The sequence below is a fragment of the Mchenga conophoros genome, linkage group LG20 (genome assembly GCF_057382185.1).
Source record: "Mchenga conophoros isolate Kocher_MC1m ecotype Shallow Benthic linkage group LG20, M_conophoros_male_GT1.1, whole genome shotgun sequence".
NCBI classification, from domain to species: domain Eukaryota; kingdom Metazoa; phylum Chordata; class Actinopteri; order Cichliformes; family Cichlidae; genus Mchenga; species Mchenga conophoros.
The window spans coordinates 6,600,731-6,621,637 of NC_140545.1; the positions used below are offsets into that span (position 1 = coordinate 6,600,731).

General features: G+C 39.1%; 1 protein-coding gene across 7 annotated transcripts in view; it reads left to right on the plus strand.

The window, feature by feature from the left end:
- The window catches only part of kazna (kazrin, periplakin interacting protein a), a 198,226-nt gene that overhangs the window by 155,571 nt on the left and 21,748 nt on the right, over positions 1–20,907 (plus strand). For all 7 annotated transcript variants that reach the window (XM_085258563.1, XM_085258562.1, XM_085258566.1 and 4 more), the window contains one exon: positions 11,409–11,600. In XM_085258563.1, coding sequence (XP_085114689.1) covers positions 11,409–11,600 — 192 coding nt within the window. The remainder of the gene's footprint in view (positions 1–11,408; positions 11,601–20,907) is intronic.

Sequence of the window (20,907 nt, forward strand, 5' to 3'; positions counted from 1 at the left end):
TACGATTATGTTGCACTATGACTGGACTTGGGAAATGAGACATATTGGAGAAATCAAAGTGGCATAATAATAATGTGCTCAGTTACATAGTTAATATCAAATAAACATTCGATCTAGAATTTCCATTCTAAGTGTTCCTGGTCCAATATTTATACATGGTTCTCTGCACACAATAAGTTGGAGCCATTATGTTCTATGTGTGCTGGAGTAAAGCTGCCTGTCACAGTAACGACACCATCTTCTGTGCTGTACCGTGGGTCTGTATGTCCTCAGTCTGCAAGCTGGCTGAATGAGAATTCTATGGGAACAATTGGCCCATTAATTGATTTTGTCTCCAGTATCAGGCAAAAAAAACCGAACCCCACCTTGTCTTTTTCTCCCATTCACTCTAAAGAGGGAAAACCAATCTAAAAATTACCCCCCTCTAGACACTTAATGTCATTCCCTATCAATTTTCAACCTCCATTGCTGTTTCAGCCAGGTCCAATCTCAGCTGCCTCGTGGCCACAGGACTCTCTGACAGATTGCTGGACCCTTTTTTCAACTTTATTTTGTGAGGCTTGCAGTTTTGGCACAAGTGAGAGAAATGGGAACTGCAGCATGGAAGAAGAACACAGGAAAGGAGAGTAAGCCGATGATACAAAGAAAGGAGACAGAGAAAGATGGAGATGGCCTTGTATTGACATATAATCATCAACAGTAATCCCCTGGGAAACACGGTGTGTTCCTGTGGAAGGAGATCTACTTAGTGCAGTGGCTAAATAGTTCTTGTAGGCCCAGAAAAATAATAGAGTTCAATTTTCAGAGGGTCTCTGTTCTACTCCAATTTTCATTTTCTTTTTTTCACCATTCATGAAGAAAGGATGATGGATTTTGTATCCCCAGAGAAGTTTTGGGGTTTTATGATTGTTTTCCACCATACCAAACCTGTCACACCTAGGCTGCCGCATTATTTAGGAAGACGGCTTGAGACATTTTGCTTAAATCACATAAATAGGAAATGACACTGATCAAATTCATAATTCAGTGGGACCAGCTGAACGTCAGCTGATGCATTGCTGCTTTTATGCAAATGCACACACTTTAGCAGTCATTTCCATCAGCGGCTGGGGATGGAGATTTTATTTACTGTTTCAATGAATCACAATAACTAGAGGCGAGTACGTTCAGGGAGTCTGAACACAACGACTGCAGAGATGGAGGGAGGTCAATAAATGCACATATTCCTTCACCATTCGAGTGAGAGACAAAGATCAGTCGTCATTAGCCCCGGTCTAATCCCTATGGCTCTTCACAGTTGCATAAAGCTTAAGTCAGAGATACACTTTAAACTGTTACTATTTAAAGAATTTCTGTTTACAATTTTGACTATTTCTAGGTAGAGAAAAAACATGAAGAAAAAAAATCCCAAGTTAATGCTTTTACTAGGAAAATTGAGAATGTGCCAGTGAAAAAGGATTTTGGTCTTAAAATCCAGCTTTGTACATTTGTCTTCTTTAAAGAATTCAGTAAATGCTGCGTTGCAAAAACCATTAAACTAAACGGTTCTCGGCACTTTATAGTTTCCTGCAATGTATCCTTCTGAGACTTGAGCGCATGTTTAGCTGCATGTTTTTAAGTCTCCAGCTATTTAGGATTAGTTGGACCTGATAAGTGTGAAAACTAAGCATCATTGTTTAACAGAAACTAATTTTTAAAATAAAGTCACCAGTGTTTAAGAAGGCAACAAATTGCTTTATTGACCAGAATGAATGTATGAAGTGCAGATAAGTCTAAATGTTGTATCCCTATATAAGGATGAAGGGTCTCAGGAGGTTAAAGCTTTTCTTTTTTGTGAGTTTAAGCTGACTAACAACTGGCAGATAAACCTGTGCAAAAGCAGATTGCATCAGTGTGTTAATCCAGTGAGTTCTATAAATGTATAATTCAGTTTTATTGCACCTAGGGATATGTTTGTATAGATCATATCAGAAAAGTAAGGAGATGCCCCATGGGGTGAGAAACATGAGCATTTAGACAAACACAAGCTATAAACAGCTCAGCTGTAGGCCCAATACAATTGCAAGTCCAGAGACTGAAACATTCAAAATATCAGGGAGGGTAAACAACCCCAGTACAGGGCAAGAAGAACATTTAAGAGCTGTCATAACTGATATTTACTTACATGTTCCTCTTGGTTATTCTGCTGTAATGTTCAAAATTGTATTTTTAATTTTGATTTAGCATGATTTAGAATGATGTAAAATGTGGTAACTCTCCCAGGGATGCTACTTTAGTTCTATTATCATAGGATTTATTTACTATGAAGTTAAAGTTCAGCTGAACAGACTCATATGATTACATGAAAACCTAATAATTTACAGTATTACTTACTCTGTTATTAGACTGATGAAGCCCATAGTTTTCAGATCTTTTTATTTTCATTGTCTTAGTGTAAACAGCAGTGAGTTTGAGTGCTTCATTTGAGTGTCTGTTGAACTATAAAAGGCTATGCAGAGATTTTCTGGTCTGTTTCAAAGGCCATAAACAGCTTTTCTTTTCAGACCGCTTGTCCATAGTCTTGCTCTCCACAGCTTTACTGCTGGTTTGACCAATGACCTATTTCAGTTGTTCCGTCTGTCACTTGAGTCTCAAATGGATTATGTTTGCAAACCATGATTGGGTGCAAACTAGACATTCCATGTTCCTAGCTTTTGACTGCCAAATGCCAAGAGGCCTCAAAGCTTGCAGGGTTTGTGCCCCACTTAAGAACTCAAACCAGAGATAAATGGTTCCTGTTCATGACCCTTAGTGTTTGTAGACCACTCTGAATAAAAAATGTAAGTTTGATCTGTGGGTGAACAGCTTGGCAGCTTTAAAGGAGAAGAGGAAAAAAACACACCTTCAGCCACTGAAGGAAACCGTTTTCAGCAAAAAGCTCTGAAACACCAGACGCTAAACATAGTGGAGTACAGCTATAGAAGCAGATGTGTCCTCCAGGATATTCTGGTTGGAACAAAGGAAGAAAAAAAGAGGGAAAACAGAGGAGTAAATGTTGCAGTACAGTTATCAGCTTGCCAGAAACGTAAATCAGTCAGTCCAGCTGAATGATAATGTTGAGTAAATAACTGTTGGTCAGGTTTGCAAATTCCTCTCAAGGAGTAGATAAATGTTCATATCTTGTTACAACCTGCAAGTGGTCACTGGTGTTTGCCTGTGTGTGTGCATGCGTGCTTTTGTGTGTTTGTGTGTGTGTTTAGCTCTAAATTGAAATGGCAGTGAAGTAACAACCATGCTAACATGTAGTTTGGAAGAAGCAACCTTTATAATGCTGGTTAAACAGCACTTACGTAGTAACGGTGGCTGTTTGGTGAAGTGAGTAATTATGTATTACGTTTACTGTTTCAAAATTAGTTTCTTTCTCTATGTGTCTGAACTGAGGGTGCCATATAATTTATGATCTGACAAGCCGCAAATTCCCCTTGTTCAGTGTTGGTGCAATCAACACTGGTTTGCGTGATCTTTTTATCACCACTTGTCTTCTATGCCCTATTTGACTCAGCATTTAGCTTACAGTTACAGTTTTACAGTTTTATTCACAAAGAAGTAATCAGTCACCCAGATGTAGGGTCACAAAGTCAAGCGACAGAAAACAGATGGAAATAATGTAAAAGGAAAAATAAAATGTGTCATACATCTGGTATGTTAGGCTTAGATGTTAACTGTAATTGGGGGAAAAAGAAAATAAAGAGAAAAAAATTTGATTGCATTTTACATTTTATGCATCTGCAAATATGAGAGGGTCTTTAAGGGTCAAAGAGATGTAGATTATGTCATTAGAGGGGGTATGTGGGCTCTGCACTGCCACTGTAGTACTCTCCAATTTGTTGTAGTATAATAGTAGTATAATAACAACAACTACGACCCCTAGCTGTATGTGTGCAAATTAGCAAGAGAGTAAAATCCCAGTCTTAGAGGTAACCGACGGCCACCACTGATATATATATACATCATCTCATCCCATCTAGTTCTGAGGTTATGATTGGAATGGATATAAGGAGTGTGTAATTCTGCCTGTTAATGAACAATGTGATCACCAGGCGGCCGTGCAGATGATCCTTCATTGAAAATGTGTAAATTACACCTCTAGTCTTGTCTGCATGTGTGTGGTACTTTAAAAAGAAATAAATAACATAATAAACACAATAAACACATTAACAGTGTAACATATATCCAGCTATATTTCTGCCAGCATAATACTTAAATGTATTGCACATCACAGGTAAGAGTATTGAAATATGACATGAAATAATAACTAAATCATAGCTTGGAAATCAGTATTTAAGATAAACGTAACCCAAAAGTAACAAGGCCACACTAGCTCCAATATGTAGTTCTACATCTCTATCCATACATAGCAACAACAGCGATATTGCCTCAACTGCACAAGGAAAGAAATATCAACATTTACAAGTAATAAACTGGACTTTAACCATCACACAATGCCATCATAAAAATAGCAAACACAGATAAGCAGTCAAGTTGGAGAAAGTTACTATGTGACAAACGCGACATAAAGAGTGACGTAAACTAGCGCCTGCTTATTGGTTGCCTGCACACACGATAAGCCACATGATCTGAAGTACAGTACTGGTCAAAAGTTTAAGAGTACCCAAATTCTTCCTGTTTTTTAATTGAAAATCAAGATATTCAATGTCTCATTGTACTATGAAATGCAAGCATAGAAGAAATAACCAAAGTTTAAAAGAACTTATGGAATTCAATTAGAAACCAAATATTCTTCAGAAAGTTTTTCTCCACTCTGTTGCTGAAGTTCCCATAAATGTGCTTTCTGTCTTCCGTCCAGTTCATCCCAAACCAGCTCGATGAAGTTTAAGTTCGCAGACTGTGCTGGCCAATTCATGTTTCATGGCCAAGGGACAAACTGTTGTCTCTCAGAAACTTGTTTTGTGATTCTTTGTGGCTTTGAGTCTACCGGATCTCTTCCTATCAGAGTTTTTTAGTGCCTTTGGATGCTGAAGAAGACTATACTTACTGACACTTTGCCTTTCTTTGTGATTTCTCTGTAGGAAAGACCTAACCTTTAAAGGGTTATGATGTTCTGTATCTCTTTCATTGTTACCTACCTTTTTCCTCGCTATATTTATAGTAGCACACAACTATCTGCAGTACATCATTGTTTAAATAAAGCTTACAAGGGCATGGTACCACAGTGTGTTTCAACTATACTTTTATGCAGACAGAAGAAATTGTAAGTACTCAAGAAAAGTTGGGACACCTACCAGAAATTGGTAGCACCACCTTTCAAGACTTGATCAACCTGCGTTGCTGCAGAACAGCTTAAGTTGTTAATGCATTTCTTGTTCCCTGAAAACTGCCTCTTTGAATAATTCTGAAATGTACTTTTTTTTTTAAAGATTTGTGTAACCTTACCTTTTTTTTAACCTCTGGCAATCCCCCACTTACCTTTGTACCATTTCAAGCTATTCATTGGACTCGAACTGAAATTCAATAAGAACTGGAAGAACTGGGGTGTTCTAAAAATTTCCTCTGGTAATATACATAAAAAACCCACACAGCAAACTCTGATTACAGTTCTTCATCAGCCTTCCCTTTCCACTCCTGTTGCACATCAACTGCCAGCAGGGCAGCGTTCTGATTAGATACTCAACAGCCAATTTAGTCGATCTCAGGAGGCTGTCCTTCGTCACAGTGATGGGTAGGGCTGGGTATCGTCACTGATTTCTAGAATCGATTCAATTCCGATTCACAAGGCCCCGAATCGATTCGATCCACGATTCGATTTAATTCGATTCGATTTAAATCTGGGAAATTTTGACAGTCAGAAATATTATAATTCAGATCAGTACATTTACATATTTTTGTATCAATAAAAAGGAAGCTGACACACGCAAGACTTTATCACAGGTGTGAGCATCACAGCAGAGGCCTTTGTGTCAAAGTAGCTGAGGATAAAACACAGAAAAACATGAAGGTGATTTTCCTGGCCTGGGATTTTATAAAAATATTCTGCAGTACATCAAAAACGAAAGAAAACCATTAATCAACATATGAACATCACCTCTGAAGTTACAGCGGTTTTATTACAGACACAGCGTTTTGCATTTTGAATAATTTTAAAAAGTTTAAATTTGTTCAGTATTGAACAGCAGAAATGAGGTTTTCTTTTCGGAAGAATGTAAAAGGGAAAAAACAGCGGCCGACAGCCTGTAAACAACAGTAGACTTGTGCGTAACAAGCAAGCGAATAATGAAGAAAGGGAAACTGTTCTTGAAGTACAGAGAGAGAGCTGTGCATCGCAGTGGAAGCAAAACAGTAAAAGTCTGAGTGAATTCATGACGATGTTTATGTGAAGCGTTTGGATCTTCTTTGGTCAATATTGTTTGGAGAGAGATCAAACTAACAGCTTTAGAATCGGCGCATAAAGGGCGTGCACACAAAGCGCAGACCCGCCGACAGATCAGAGTCAGCGAGCTGTCGGCTTTCAGCCCCGACTGTGAGAAAAGCGACATCTAACTGATTCTGATCCACGGGTCCCGCTGTGTGTTTAAGTCTTTGTGCAGAATCCGTGTTCCTGCTCTCATTTACTGTCTTAACTGTTTGGTGGTTCTTGAAATTTTGTGAGATTTCACCTGAGATTCTGGCATTTTGGGCAAAATAAATTTATATTAAAAAATCGATTCAGGATTTTAATGAATCGATTTTACGTTATCCAAGCCAGAATCGATTTTAATCGATGAATCGATTATAAGAACCCACCCCTAGTGATGGGAACAGTCACGCCAATCCAAACTCAAATAAACAACTCTGTGTTGCCAAACTGTTTTTGTGCTTACACTCCTACATACTGACAGAATCATTGTTTTTAGTTTGTATGTCTTTGTTCCTGCTTGAGAAGAGAAGTAATTAAGGCCAGAAGGTTTTTGTTGACAGTTGTGTGGCAGTGCAGCTTTGTGCGCGATATCTTCATGTGACTGTGAATGCTGCTAAGTGGGATGATGTAATTGACATGATTTGAAAACCCCAGACCCGTAATCATGTTGTTTCTGATTCAGGGTCACTACACTCCACAATGCTGTGGACTTGCTGAGGGTCACATTTTTTTAATAAGCTTTATAAGAAAAAAGTAGCTATTTCTTTTCTATTAAACAATCTATAAATCATATTAAATGCTTTTTAAAACACTTCATTTGCCCACTGAAATCACTTCAAGAAATTAAGTATGCAGTATTTTCAAATGTATTTGTACAATATAAAAAAGTTACTAAAGTTTTATTAAAAAGTATTTATTAAAATACCCCAATTATTTAAATTTACACATACATAAACACTGTAAATTGTGGGCATCACATTTTCCCTGAGATAGAAGTTGGCACCTCTTCCAGGCAGGACCTAGAGCTGTATGGGGTCCTGAAGTGGTGAGCAGAAAAGATACGACTTATCAGGAAGCTCCCACTCTGTCATTGTAATGCGGCGCTACCCTGATCCCTTTTGCTAACCTAGAGGCTATGTGGACACTGAAAAATAGGTGATAGTCTTCGCCCCACCGCATCCTGCCCCCCACACTCAAACCCTGTCATATCTGGAGTGCTCCACTCCACACTGAGCTTGCCTCCAGAGTGCAGGGTTAGACAATAACATATCTGTTACGCTCTTTATGTTAAGCGCCCTTTTGGTGGTAACCATTGTTGTATTTTTTTAATGTGATGATGATTTATTAACTCACCAAATTCAAATTAGCAGTAGAATGTAGACTCAAAGTCTTTCTCATTTATACCTGTGTAAACCACTCAACACTACCTACTTCTTGCTAAGTATAGTATATACAACAAATTATATTTTAACTAACATAAAAAAATGTAGCTGTAAACTCAAAGTACTGCAGGATTGCACGTGCTTATAGTTTGTTTTTTATAATGGACACACAGAAAATAATTCCAGTCATGGATTTCAGTAAGGCAAGCAAAAGGTATTCATATGTATAGGTGAATATTTTACATAATACATTAAAAACACATTGCTTAAAAATAGAAATTAAAACCTAACGGTGTAAATTTAGAGCATGACAACTCTAAGTGTAAGATAGGGAATTGTGAATGCTCGAATACAGTGCACACGTCTATACATGTTTTTAACCTCATAAAGTCAGAGTGACAGCTATATTGTTCTATATTTGTGTAAGCTCCATGTTGCGCTGGGAAGAAAAGAAATAAGTTTTATGTCGAGAAATATTTTTTTCAGTCTTTGCTTCTCAGTAAATCATTGTAATCTCTTAGAAAACTAGTGATTTGTTTACTGAACACAAAAACAGTGTATGCACAACTTGCCTATATGCCTATATGAACTGTAGCCCCAGCCTTCTATGTCCATAAGAGGGCTATCTCTGAGTTGAATGGTCATGAGGTGCTCCAACATGGACCCTTCTTGCTGCCAGAGTAGCACAGACATTTCTAAACTAGGAGTATATCCGGACTTCCTTGGCTAGGATTTAGTCCCAGTATGTCTCCAATTGAACGTGCTGGGGAAATCCTGGGTCGACGTGATCATCAGATGCCACCATCAATGACTACTGCACTGCAGCTGCAGGCTGCACTCAAATCTGTTGTTGAGCAATTGAGCAACAGCAGATCTGGATACTTGTTCAGTCCATACACAGATGGGTGACTGCTTGCATCATGTCCAGAAGAGGCTATACCTCATATTAAACATCTTGTTTATGCCTACATTACAATGTTGTTCCATAACATCTGTTTAAAACACATTTTTTTTCTATTTTGAGTAGTATACATAAATTTCCCATTTATAAAAACATATTTATTTACAGTCAAAAAATACATATAAACTATATTAATCCTCAGATGCCATCTATAATGTATAACTATGATTGAATTAGATATTAGAATGTTGATCTGTATTTATGGGTTGGTTATTGGAGACTGAACACACAATTTCAATATACTTGCCCATTATATAGAACTCCTTGTGTTGCTGCCTTTGCACAATCAATACATGCAAACTTAATGAATAAGAAATTAAACTGAGTCTGTGGCTATTATAGGATTTTTAAAAACTCATGAACTGTATCTTGCGCTCGGCTGTTTCCAGAACGGGACAGTTCTCGGATTGCCAATAAGGGTGTTGCTGCTTGAGTTGCTCCGTAAAATGTGGTTCTATTATCAGGTCCATTAAGTATACCTCTGTGTAATGACACTCCACTGGCCAACATTTCTCTCTCGACCCTTCTCCTAATAACCCCTTTTACATTTCATTTTCGTTATTTAGCGGGCAGCACTTATCCTCAGCCACTTTACATTTTGCCAGTGATCAAATTAATGGAGTCAAAAGGCCTGGGAAGCAGGTACATGTCAAAGCAGTGGGACTAATTGTAGTTTCAGGGGAGGCAAGATGGGACCTAAAGTGATCCATGCTGCGCGAAAATGTATCGGAGCAAGGCTCACATATCCTCTCTTATGGTTTGTTGTCATAGTTTATTGTAGTCTTGAAGGTCTCTAGTGTCCTTATGTAAGAAATCAGTCATAGGTATGGGTGCAGAAGGGGATGATGCAGTTTAACACCAGCAACCTTGAAAAGGATAAGCGGAAGCGAATGGATGGATGGAGTGCATTAATCACAAAAAAGTAAATGAAAATAAATAATTGATGTGAACCTCTGATGTTTCTGATGTTTCATAATATCATATATGTCAGCAATCACTATGGCAGCATTTAAACGCAGTATGGTTTTATTTGGAGGCATTGCATTGTGTTTGTAATAATGTTACTGTCCGTGGATGTGACACATATAACAAAATTTGTTGTCTCTCAAGCAATCACTTCTGTAATTTCAAACATAGGTACATATATATAGTATATATAATATACCACCTAATTTAATTGATCCGGTCCAAACAGGGTTTGAAGTTGAATGAAAGAAAGTCGCACTGCACACATGCTCAATTAATTTAAGTACATAAAGTATAAAACAGTCTACTTAAGAGATGAAAATACCATGAGAATTTAAAATGCTTTAAAACAATATAAAATGCTATGACAAACAGGCCTAAATGCCTTTAAAAAAGACAGTTTAAAAGCGCATTGTGCAGAGTGCTGTTACTGTGCATCTAGTGACTTAGAGCTATTGTCTGTAACAAGATTATAGAAGCACGTTCTTTAGATAACAGACAGTTGCCTCGCTTCCACATGGAAACTTCTGATTAGGTTCTGATTAAGGGACTTGCAATCATCTTCTCCACGTTCAAATTTTACATGACCAGAAATCCTAACCTTGACTGAATGCAGTTCTTTTTTCTCTTTTTTTTGTAATGCTGTTTAAATTTAGAAAAGCATCACTTATTACATCTTTGAAATTCTTGGTTCAAATGTGCAACAATGACCAGGAAATACAGAGGACATTTGTCATCCTTAGTTGTCCCATTCATCTCAGATTTTATTTTTTCAGTGTGAGTTGGAGCTGGAGTCTCAGAGTATGAAGTGTGATTTATGCATGGCACTTGGTACTGGAACTGCACGAGATGGGGTAAAGCAGTTCCCCTCACCCCCACCCTCCCCCTTTGCCCCGAGGATGCATGAAATTAAGCAGAATGACTCTACTCATCCGACTATAAATGACGGACACCTAGACACCCGCGTTCAGTGTGCCAAGAATCACAATTTTGGATTTTATTTTTTCGTTTTAATGTGAAAAATTGAAGTGTGACATTTGTCTGTTGTGGCTTGTTTTAAAAGGGAGCGAAATCCTCTCACTGCTGCTGGTGCTTTGAAAGCACTTTAAAATTTTTTACCCCGAGTCAAATTGCAAGGGAAAAAAACAACAAAAAAACAAAAAACAATAGTCTGTGCTGTTGTTTTTCATTTTGTCGTTTTTCGTCTTTGTCACAACGACAGGGAGGAGTACTTTAAAGCACCATTCAATGAATATTAAATGAGTACTCCTCCCGCCTTTACTCGTCAATCCTGTCAACACAGAGAAGGTTCAACAGACGACTTCAAAGACAAATTTCATTACACAATCAGTGCCTTGTCTCTACTCATCTGATGGACCGCACCTATCTCTGTGATGCTTATTACTGTCAGTAATTTGGCTCTGCAGTTATCTCAATAACAAATAAAACCGCAGCCTCCCGTGGTGATGTTAAATCAGTTTAGCATTTCACACACAACAATTTCTGCAGTCATGTAGCTGTTCAAAGCCGATGCACCAGTATGAGACCCAATTCCAGCAAGCATGTGACCCTTCTCTCTCTGCTGAAGTAACACTTTTATTTTGGCTTAAATGCATATTCACTGTTAAAACTGTGCAGCGATTCACAATTGCACTAATTTGGGCAACGTTGTGGTAAAGCTCTCTTCCTTTTCTGCAAATTGCAGTTCTGCTGCGTGAAGAGGTGGCCCAGCTCCAGGAAGAGGTGCACCTGCTGCGGCAGATGAAGGACATGTTGAATAAGGACCTGGAGGAGACCCAGGGAGGTTGCTCGGCTGACGTGCTCTCTGCCACTGAACTCCGTGTGCAGCTGGCGCAGAAGGAACAGGAGCTGGATCGAGCCAAGGAGGCTCTGCAAGGTAAGGACTGTCAGGAAACAAGAAACTGTGTGTACTGTTTGAAACACAGACTTTTTTTTATTTAAGAAGAAATGTGGAAAGTTCTTGTTATTAATTCGATTTCTTTACAACATTTTCTGATCGGTAGTAGCAACCAGTTTTAATAATACAGGTAGGTAACATTTAGCCCAGGAGTTTGCTCACTGTGTGAAGACAAGCACCTCCTGACCGTTTCATCTAGTGACAAGCTTTTGCCTACAAGAACAATTAAATTATATTTCTACGAACAAAAGAAGGGTGAAAGAAAACAAAATACTAAATGGAAAGGTGTAGGTCTTAACCTTTAAATTGATCTTGTTTTTCATTAAAAATTGGAACATGGACATCATCACTTACAGTCTGATTTCATGCCACTATTCCACTGATGCTCTAGAAGAAGTTTTCATCTCGGGCTGACAGATTATGTGCTCTACCCGTCTTCTTCTTCTTCATGTAGTCTTTTTTACATGTCAGCTTCAATGAGCAAACTTGTTTTTCACTTGTTTCACTTTTTAGAAGCACAGGGGAAGCAATATTCAGAACCTCTGTTATGTCAGCCTGAACGCATTTTCACTTTTTTTCATCATTCCTATGGAGACTCTTTAAAAAGCCTGTTTTGGCTTCCTCATTGTACACGATTGTATCAGTTTTTAAAGTCCAGTGCAGGCTTCTCTCTTACAACATCTCTCATCACCACTTGCTCAGCTTCACGTGGATATAAACATGTTTCCTTGTATAGAAAAATGGGGGCTGGACAGTAATGCAGATGGCTGATTGTAAGGAGATTGCACAAGCCTCTTGGTTTGAACTGATTCTGATTTATTAACATGTGCACAGTGGAAAGAAGAAAATATGCCGGTGTGCATATTTCATAAACCGAATGGTAGCTTTGCATATGCACTTGTTTTTTGTGCAGGATAAGAATGTTCTCATGTGTGTATTAGTCAATAAGTATCACTGAGTTTCTGTAATATTGTAATATAAGTCTTTTGGTTCCTGTTGTAATTTGAATATTTTACTTTTTCCAGTGCTCCCCTGTCTTTGATCCCTCTGTGTTTGTGTCTTCACCTCGCAGTTTGTTTTGCTAATTACTTTTCTTAGTGTGCTTGTCATACTTTTTACTTCCTGTCTGTTTCTTTCCCTGATTCCCTGAGTGTTTTCACCTGCTAATTGCTTCCTCCTCTTTTTCGCCCTCGTCTGTGTCCTGTTCCCTAATTAGTGCTCTGTGTACATATAGTCCTGTGCGTCGCCTCTCTGTTTGCGGTCCTGTGATTAACCTTTTTTGTGGATCTTTTTTTTTTTTTGTGTTGCTTTGTATTTTCGGTGTGTGTGTTTCTTTGGACTCTGTTCATCCTTTTGGAATTGTTTTTTTTGTCGTTGATATTCTACACTTTGGTCCTTTCCTCACCGCTACTCCTGAAAAAAAAAATGCAGAACAAGTGTAGGTTCAGGTAAATGTGTCCTGTTGGGGGAAACAACACAACACAATTTTTAAAAATAAGTGGCACATTTCCCTTTTTCTTGGTCAAAGCATTCAATTTAGTATCCTGTTGCTTTAAATCTCTTGTTTGCTGCTCCCGCTCCTGCTGAGACAAAACCTGTGCAGCCTTTTGCTCCATCGGGCTTTTCTTTTCTATTCATCATAATGTTAACATAAGTGTCTGTATTAGTGTGGTTGATGCAGCCCATTAGTTGCATTATGGTCCATTAGCATGTGTTATGCTAGAGAGATGGAGTTATATCTCAGGGTGAGAGGAGACGCAGATGCTTGGACTATTTAAAAAGGAAAAAGAAAAAGCTCTCCACGCTTTTGGCAAATCGAGCTGCTCTTCTCCAACTGTGCAGCATGACACAAATACAGCTCAACATAATGTAGAAGATTCAAGAAGGTGATTTTAAAATAAATAACGTTACTAAGGTGTCTGTAATAGCTAGCTTCACATAGATCTTTCATCTCCCTGAAGTCTCGTTTTTGGCTTGGTCATATATCTAACTAAAACGTGAGGGCAGGTCATTAAATAAAATAAGCCTTTTTAACTTTTTATCTAGGATTGAATTGGGAATATGCACACCAGTGACAAAATAAAGTTTTAAAGCATTGGGCCAGCGTGTGCCATCAAAACAGCGTACTGGTGTCTTGGTATTGATTGTCCAAGCCTTTAGGATACTGCTGGAGGGATGGACCCACCAGCCTTCTAAGACATTGTGTAATGTGGTGCTTTGATGGTCCAAGTAGAGCGCTGTTGAACATGTTGGTCAAAAGATGATCATCGTTGTCAAACCATTCATTGACCCATTATGTCCTGTGAACAAAGGCGTTACATCCTGGAAAAAAATGTTCTCATTAGGAAGGATGTGCTTCATCACATAATGAAGGTGGTCACTGACAACTTGGTACTGATTTGCAGTGCGGGCAGACGTCTTCTTTTTTTTTTTTCCTTTAATTTGCTACCTGTCTTTGCTTACATGCTGCTTTCTCAGAGAGTCTGCAGTTAGTAAAGAAATGAACATTGCCAGGCAGTTTAGAGTGGATTGCAGGGCATCAAGCAGAGATGTCATCAGTGTGGCAGTGAATTATTTTTTTCAAAGAATTATCGCCCATGGAATGAGGCAGAACACAAAAACTACCATTTGGTATCAGACAAAAGCATGACATGCTGTCAGGGGATTTTGTTGCTGCGACATTTCACTTGACACTTGCAGCCTACGCTTTTTGGAAGAATTGAACGAAAACAAAATGGACTGGGGCAGAGTAGAATAGAGCACACATCAAATAAATACTTATCTCTTCTTCAGCGGGATGTTGGCTGTCTGAACATAGTGCACACAGGCTCATACAGTCATTTGTATGACTCAGGCCTGTTAATGAAGGCCAAAGCCTACCAGCCCCAGCAGGCACTGACGGTAATCGGCAGCTAATGAAAGCTTTATAAAAGCGGACTTTGGTTGGCTTACGAGGGCCAGAAACGTTAAGCGGGGTGGATCTAGTCTACAATTAAGCTGGGTATGTGGGAGGACAAGAGGAAATTGGGTGTTGTCATATTCAGGTTTCGTTCTGCTGGGGTAAGTTCACCAGGCGAATTGAAGTGACTGTGAACTTGAGTATGAAGTCATTCCTGTTGCTATTTTTCATTTTGTGTTTTCCCTCCCCCTCTGGAAGGCATTTCCTTTGAGGAACAGAAGGACAAGCTGATATTCAGTCAGAGCTCTTGGTCAGTTAGATGACCCTCAGCCACTCTTTCTACTTGAATTGGGTTTGGATTTCTACTGTTTAGATTAAGCTTTTTCTTTTTGATAAAGATTATAGGTAGGGATAAATCAGGTGACCCTGAATCCCCCCATAGTTACGCTGCAATAGGCCTAGGATGCTGGGCCACCTGTTTTCAATTACTATGCATTTAAATGCAAGTTATTATTTATCTGTAGCTCTTCCACAGCGTGTCTTTTGTCCCATCTTCCTCCCCTCAACCCCAACTGGCTGTCCCTCCCAGAGCCTGGTTCTGCCACAGGAGTTTTTCTTTCCCACTGTCGCCAATAGCTTGCTCATACAGGGTAGTGTGACTGTGGGGTTTTCTCTCTATTATTGTAGGGTCTTTGCTTTTTACAATATAAAGCTCCTTAAGTCAGCTGTTGTTGTGATTTGGCACAATATAAATAACATTGACGTGAAAATTGAATGAGATTTGCATTCACATGTAAACGAAGCAAAACTGTTTACATGTTATTGTTATTTTCCCACTGGCCTGGTCTTTACAGCAGAAGTTCGTTTCAGCTCTTTTGTAAGTCTGCAGTTGTCACTCTCAATCTTAATGCACTGAGACTACTGCACACTCCAAACGTATAATTTCTGAAGACAGCTGTGAAAGGCCAGCAACTGCATTTCCTAGCTTTTTCTTTTTGTGCTGTTGGCTTGGGGTGGGTAGCAGCTAGTGAATGTTGGCTCTGGCCTCAGCAATATTTACAGTTGTTTCTAAGTAGAAAGTAGAAACACATCTTTCATCCTTCTTTTGTTGTTTTTGTTCCTTTTCCAACTTCTGCTTCGCAATGCATTCAAGTTTCTTGCTGCCAATGTTGGCACATGGTACTGGATCACACTGATGACGATGTTTTTGTGTGTATTAATATCTTAATAGGCTGATACCGTTATGAGAAAGCATGAACAGAAAATTAGTAATAAGAAAATAGACAAAATATTTCTAAAAGGAAAGAAACAGAGAATTATCAGAAAAAATTATGCTTTGAAGGTCTTTCAAAGTTTTTTCTTCAGACTGCAGTGGCAGGATTTTAAAAAACAATATCTACAACAGAAGAACATCTGAAGTCATGACCATTGAAAATATGAAAACATCCGGCAAAGGCCTTACACAGGACCCGAAAGGATGCATGTCAAGAAGCCATCCTGATGAAGGAAAAGACTGACACTATAGACTGACACTATCAGTCATGGATTGGCCTCCCCAGACTCCAGACCTCAACATCATTGAGGTCTGGACTCTAGAGAAAAAGGCAATAAACTCCAAAGAAGAGCTTTGAATGTCCTTCAAGAAACCTGGAGAACGATTCCTGAAGACTACTTAAAAATAATTACAAGAAGGTTTGGCTTAGAGGGTTCAGACTGTGCTTAAGAATAAAGATAGTTATACAAAATCTCAACTTTCAAGCTCATTATAATTGTACAAAGTCTGCTTTTTCCTTGCATACTACAGTCCCAATCAAAGGTTTATGACCACTTGGAAAAATGGGAAAAATCATATTTTGCATGGTTGGATCTTAACAAGGTTCCAAGTAGAGCTCCAACATGCAACAAGAAGAAATGGAAGTGAGACATAACATTCTTTTGAGCATGCAATTTATTGAAAACAGCGAGTAAACTGAAACAGGCTGTTTTACAGCTGATCAAAAGTTTAAGACCACACCTCCAACAAACTCAAACTCCCAGAAATCAAAGTTCCAAACATCAACTCAGTAATGAGTATATTTCCACATATGATTGCCCATGTTTCAGTATTTCCAGTTTCTGAGGAAATATTAAAATTAATGAGGGGTGACTCAAGACTTTTGCAGAATTCTATACATGGAGGATTACTAATGTACAAGTAATTTCAGTTTTCATTATGTGTGTAGAGTACATCTCATCTCTGCCTGAAAAACTACTGCAAAAAAGCTCTGGGTCTTATTATGCAGTGCATGAAGGCACACGTTTTTAAACAGTAGCAGCTCTGAATGGTCAGAATCATTGTTGGCATGAGAACCCACCCAGAGCTAAAGGTCTTAAATTCAATGAATTGTCCAAATAGAGGCACGCAATCATTTTTTTCTCAGTTTCTTTTAAATCAGGCTTTTAAGCAACCGAACAAGCGCTTTTTTAAAAAAGATACTGAGTCCATTAGTAATCAATGTGTGCTTGACTTTGATGCCTTCCTTTACATCTTGGAATTTGGTAGATTTAAAGTACTTAGGTGTAACTCAAGTGTTAATCGTGGGCAAGGGGGCCCACTTTTAAAATGTTGTCTTCTGTCAGGTATTGGCTTTTTCCAATGATCACATCAGCAATTATTTACAAGTCTCTTCTATGCTAGGTGCAAGGAAATAAAAATGTTTATATGTATGAAAAAAAAGTTCCTCTTTTCTTTTTACTTTTATTCAAAGGGTTTGTAACAACGCTAAAAAAAAGACTTGACGGACTTGGAAATAGTTGTTTTAGAGAGTCTGATCATAAAAAAAGAAGATAGGCCAAATGTTCTTAAGAATACCTCATTAATTACAGCAATTTCCGTATGCTGCCAGTTGATTGGAGCCGAGATGTTGACTCTATTTGATTTCCCTCAGTTTTCACAAGGCTGGCATATTGTGAGGATCCCACCAGATGCTCCTGCAGAGTGCTTTTCCCAGAAGAATGAGAGCCCTGGGTTTTTTTTTATTGAAGTGCTACCAACAATTATTGTGAAGCAGAGAAGCTTTGTCTTTTTTTTTTTCCCTATTTTTTTTTGTTTTTTAGTTCTTCTTTGTTTTAGTGTGGTTTTGTTTTGGATGAAGAAGCAAGCGGCTGAAGTGATGAAGTAGCGTGAAAGAGATGGATCGTTCCTTCCTTTGCTCTTTGCCACTTGAGATAATACCTGTTTAATTTGGGAATGGATCACTGAAGCTATGTTGCCACTCCTACCTCGGTTCAGATGGTTTGCGGCTAAATTGCATGCAGATTTTCTTGTGCCTATGAATACGAAATAAAGAAGAGGTGAACGCTACTTTTCAGTGCATTTGCACTCCAGTTATTCTTCATTTTCCTCTCTGCGGTCTCTTCCTTTATCTCCCTCTCTGCCTTTATTTGGTGTGATGCCCACATCGTTTAAATGTTAAGGCCTGAGTTCGCTTCCACTGTGAACCGGGCTTTGGTGTGTGAACGCTATAATTGTAATCGAGGGTAGTTGCCAACCTTTTACAATTGCAGGTTTTGTTATGATGTCCATGGGCACTCAATTCAACCCAAGAGCTGCATTTAATGCCCCTCACACAAATGACAATGACCTGATTCATTTTTGCCAATCATAAAGCGGTGTTACAAAGAGAAACTAAGCCCCAGCTTGGTGAATGCAACCAGGAAGTTCTCAAAAGGTGTTTATACGTTTACGCAACTCTCATTTCTCATCAAAGTTTGGTTTAATGAAGTTTCAAAGTGGAGTTGGCCCTCACTGCTGTTTTTAATTAGCTATTTTCACTTTGGCTATTACTATCACTGAGGGACTTCAAGTCAAGCCAGAGCTCATATGAAAGCAGTAGACAGCTATGTATCATCAAAGCACAGTCTGCCGGCTCTGTTTAGTGTCATTTCACGCTACACTGTACTTAGCTTAGCTCTGTCCTTGACTACAAGGCCTCTTTCCTTGTTAGGTGTTAAAACACCAGTGCACACATACAAAAGCACACACACTCTCAGCACCACTGAATCTCTTCAGGTTTCAGGTTCAGGTTCTTGACCCGACGACCTTTAAGCAAATAAGGTTTTTCTTAACTAAGAGCTAGTGGGACAGTCAGAGCTTTTGTGACATATTTCCTCAAATGCACCTACACCTTTACAACTTTTTATCCAGATAGTTTTGTTTAGCTTGCACTTAAAGGTCCTGGGTGTGCCCGGGTAGTGGGGATTTATGCTTAAGTGGGAAATCTACACCATTGCTATGTTGTAACCACAAGCCACACTGAAAACGTATGATGTAACCTATGGCATAACTCGATGTGTGCTGGTGTAACGGCACATCGCCTTGACACAGCCATCGATTATCGATTCCACCTGTGCGTTTCTAGCTGTTTTTTTGCTGCAGTCTTTGAATTTATCAGTGAGAGAATAACAGTTATTGTCTCAATAATATGTACTCACAAATGTCAGCAAATTCCCAGGGGGAGGTTGCTGAAACTGTTGGAATAGATATGAAAGAATCCCAGCACATAATGCACCAGTACTAGCATAAATGCCCGCATAAATGACATCAGCCACAAAATCTATGTGATTGGGTGAATAAAGGTTGTAGTAAAAAGTGCACTGAGTTTTCAGTTATAGTAGAAAAGAGCTCTATAAGTACAAGTCCATTTAAAACTATTACATTTACAATTAAGTAAGAAACCTTGTTTGGTTCATAGAGGCCCATTGTGTTATTTAGATGTATCTTAGCAATCTGTCAGTCCTGTATGTATCATGTATGTATATCTAAATTCTTTCATGTTTGTTTCATGGGGAACAGTTAAACTGTTAGAGCCTGTGTCTTTCTGTCTGTGACGACAGCATCATAAACCCAGGAATACTGTTGCTTGAGTGGGAAGTCAATTAGCTCAGCATGAAAGGAAATGTACTCAAAAAACCCTGAGGTCACGAGTTTAAGTCATCAGTGAAGTATATATTTTTTTGCTCATTCTTTCTCCTGAGGATGTTTTTTTCATTTTATTCCAATCAGTAAACATTAGAAAGCAACTCTTGAATACAAAGCTTCTCTTGCTAGAAAGACTAGCAAAGAGACAGCCTTCAAGAAGAACCTCAAACCAGTTGAACGTCCAATTTGGAACTTTTTTTTCACCCCAAACAACAGCAAAAATCCCACATCAACAGTTAGTCAGTGTTGAAATGTTTGCTAAATGCTGAAATCTTTTTCCACAGTAACATTAGACTGCTTTCATGTTGAATCCACCGACGACAGATTTCTCTCCCCTGGTGCTTAAATAGCTTGTATGTCTGATCTGTTTTCATTAGCTACAGTGGGGCAAAAAAGTATTTAGTCAGCCACCGATTGTGCAAGTTCCCCCACCTAAAATGATGACAGAGGTCAGTAATTTGCACCAGAGGTACACTTCAACTGTGAGAGACAGAATGTGAAAAAAAAATCCATGAATCCACATGGTAGGATTTGTAAAGAATTTATTCGTAAATCAGGGTGGAAAATAAGTATTTGGTCAATAACAAAAATACAACTCAATACTTTGTAACATAACCTTTGTTGGCAATAACAGAGGTCAAACGTTTACTATAGGTCTTTACCAGGTTTGCACACACAGTAGCTGGTATTTTGGCCCATTCCTCCATGCAGATCTTCTCGAGAGCAGTGATGTTTTGGGGCTGTCGCCGAGCAACACGGACTTTCAACTCCCGCCACAGATTTTCTATGGGGTTGAGGTCTGGAGACTGGCTAGGCCACTCCAGGACTTTCAAATGCTTCTTACGGAGCCACTCCTTTGTTGCCCGGGCGGTGTGTTTTGGATCATTGTCATGTTGGAAGACCCAGCCTCGTTTCATCTTCAAAGTTCTCACTGATGGAAGGAGGTTTTGGCTCAAAATCTCACGATACATGGCCCCATTCATTCTGTCCTTAACACGGATCAGTCGTCCTGTCCCCTTGGCAGAAAAACAGCCCCATAGCATGATGTTTCCACCCCCATGCTTCACAGTAGGTATGGTGTTCTTGGGATGCAACTCAGTATTCTTCTTCCTCCAAACACGACGAGTTGAGTTTATACCAAAAGGTTCTACTTTGGTTTCATCTGACCACATGACATTCTCCAAATCCTCTGCTGTATCATCCATGTGCTCTCTGGCAAACTTCAGACGGGCCTGGACATGCACTGGCTTCAGCAGCGGAACACGTCTGGCACTGCGGGATTTGATTCCCTGCCGTTGTAGTGTGTTACTGATGGTGACCTTTGTTACTTTGGTCCCAGCTCTCTGCAGGTCATTCACCAGGTCCCCCCGTGTGGTTCTGGGATCTTTGCTCACCGTTCTCATGATCATTTTGACCCCACGGGATGA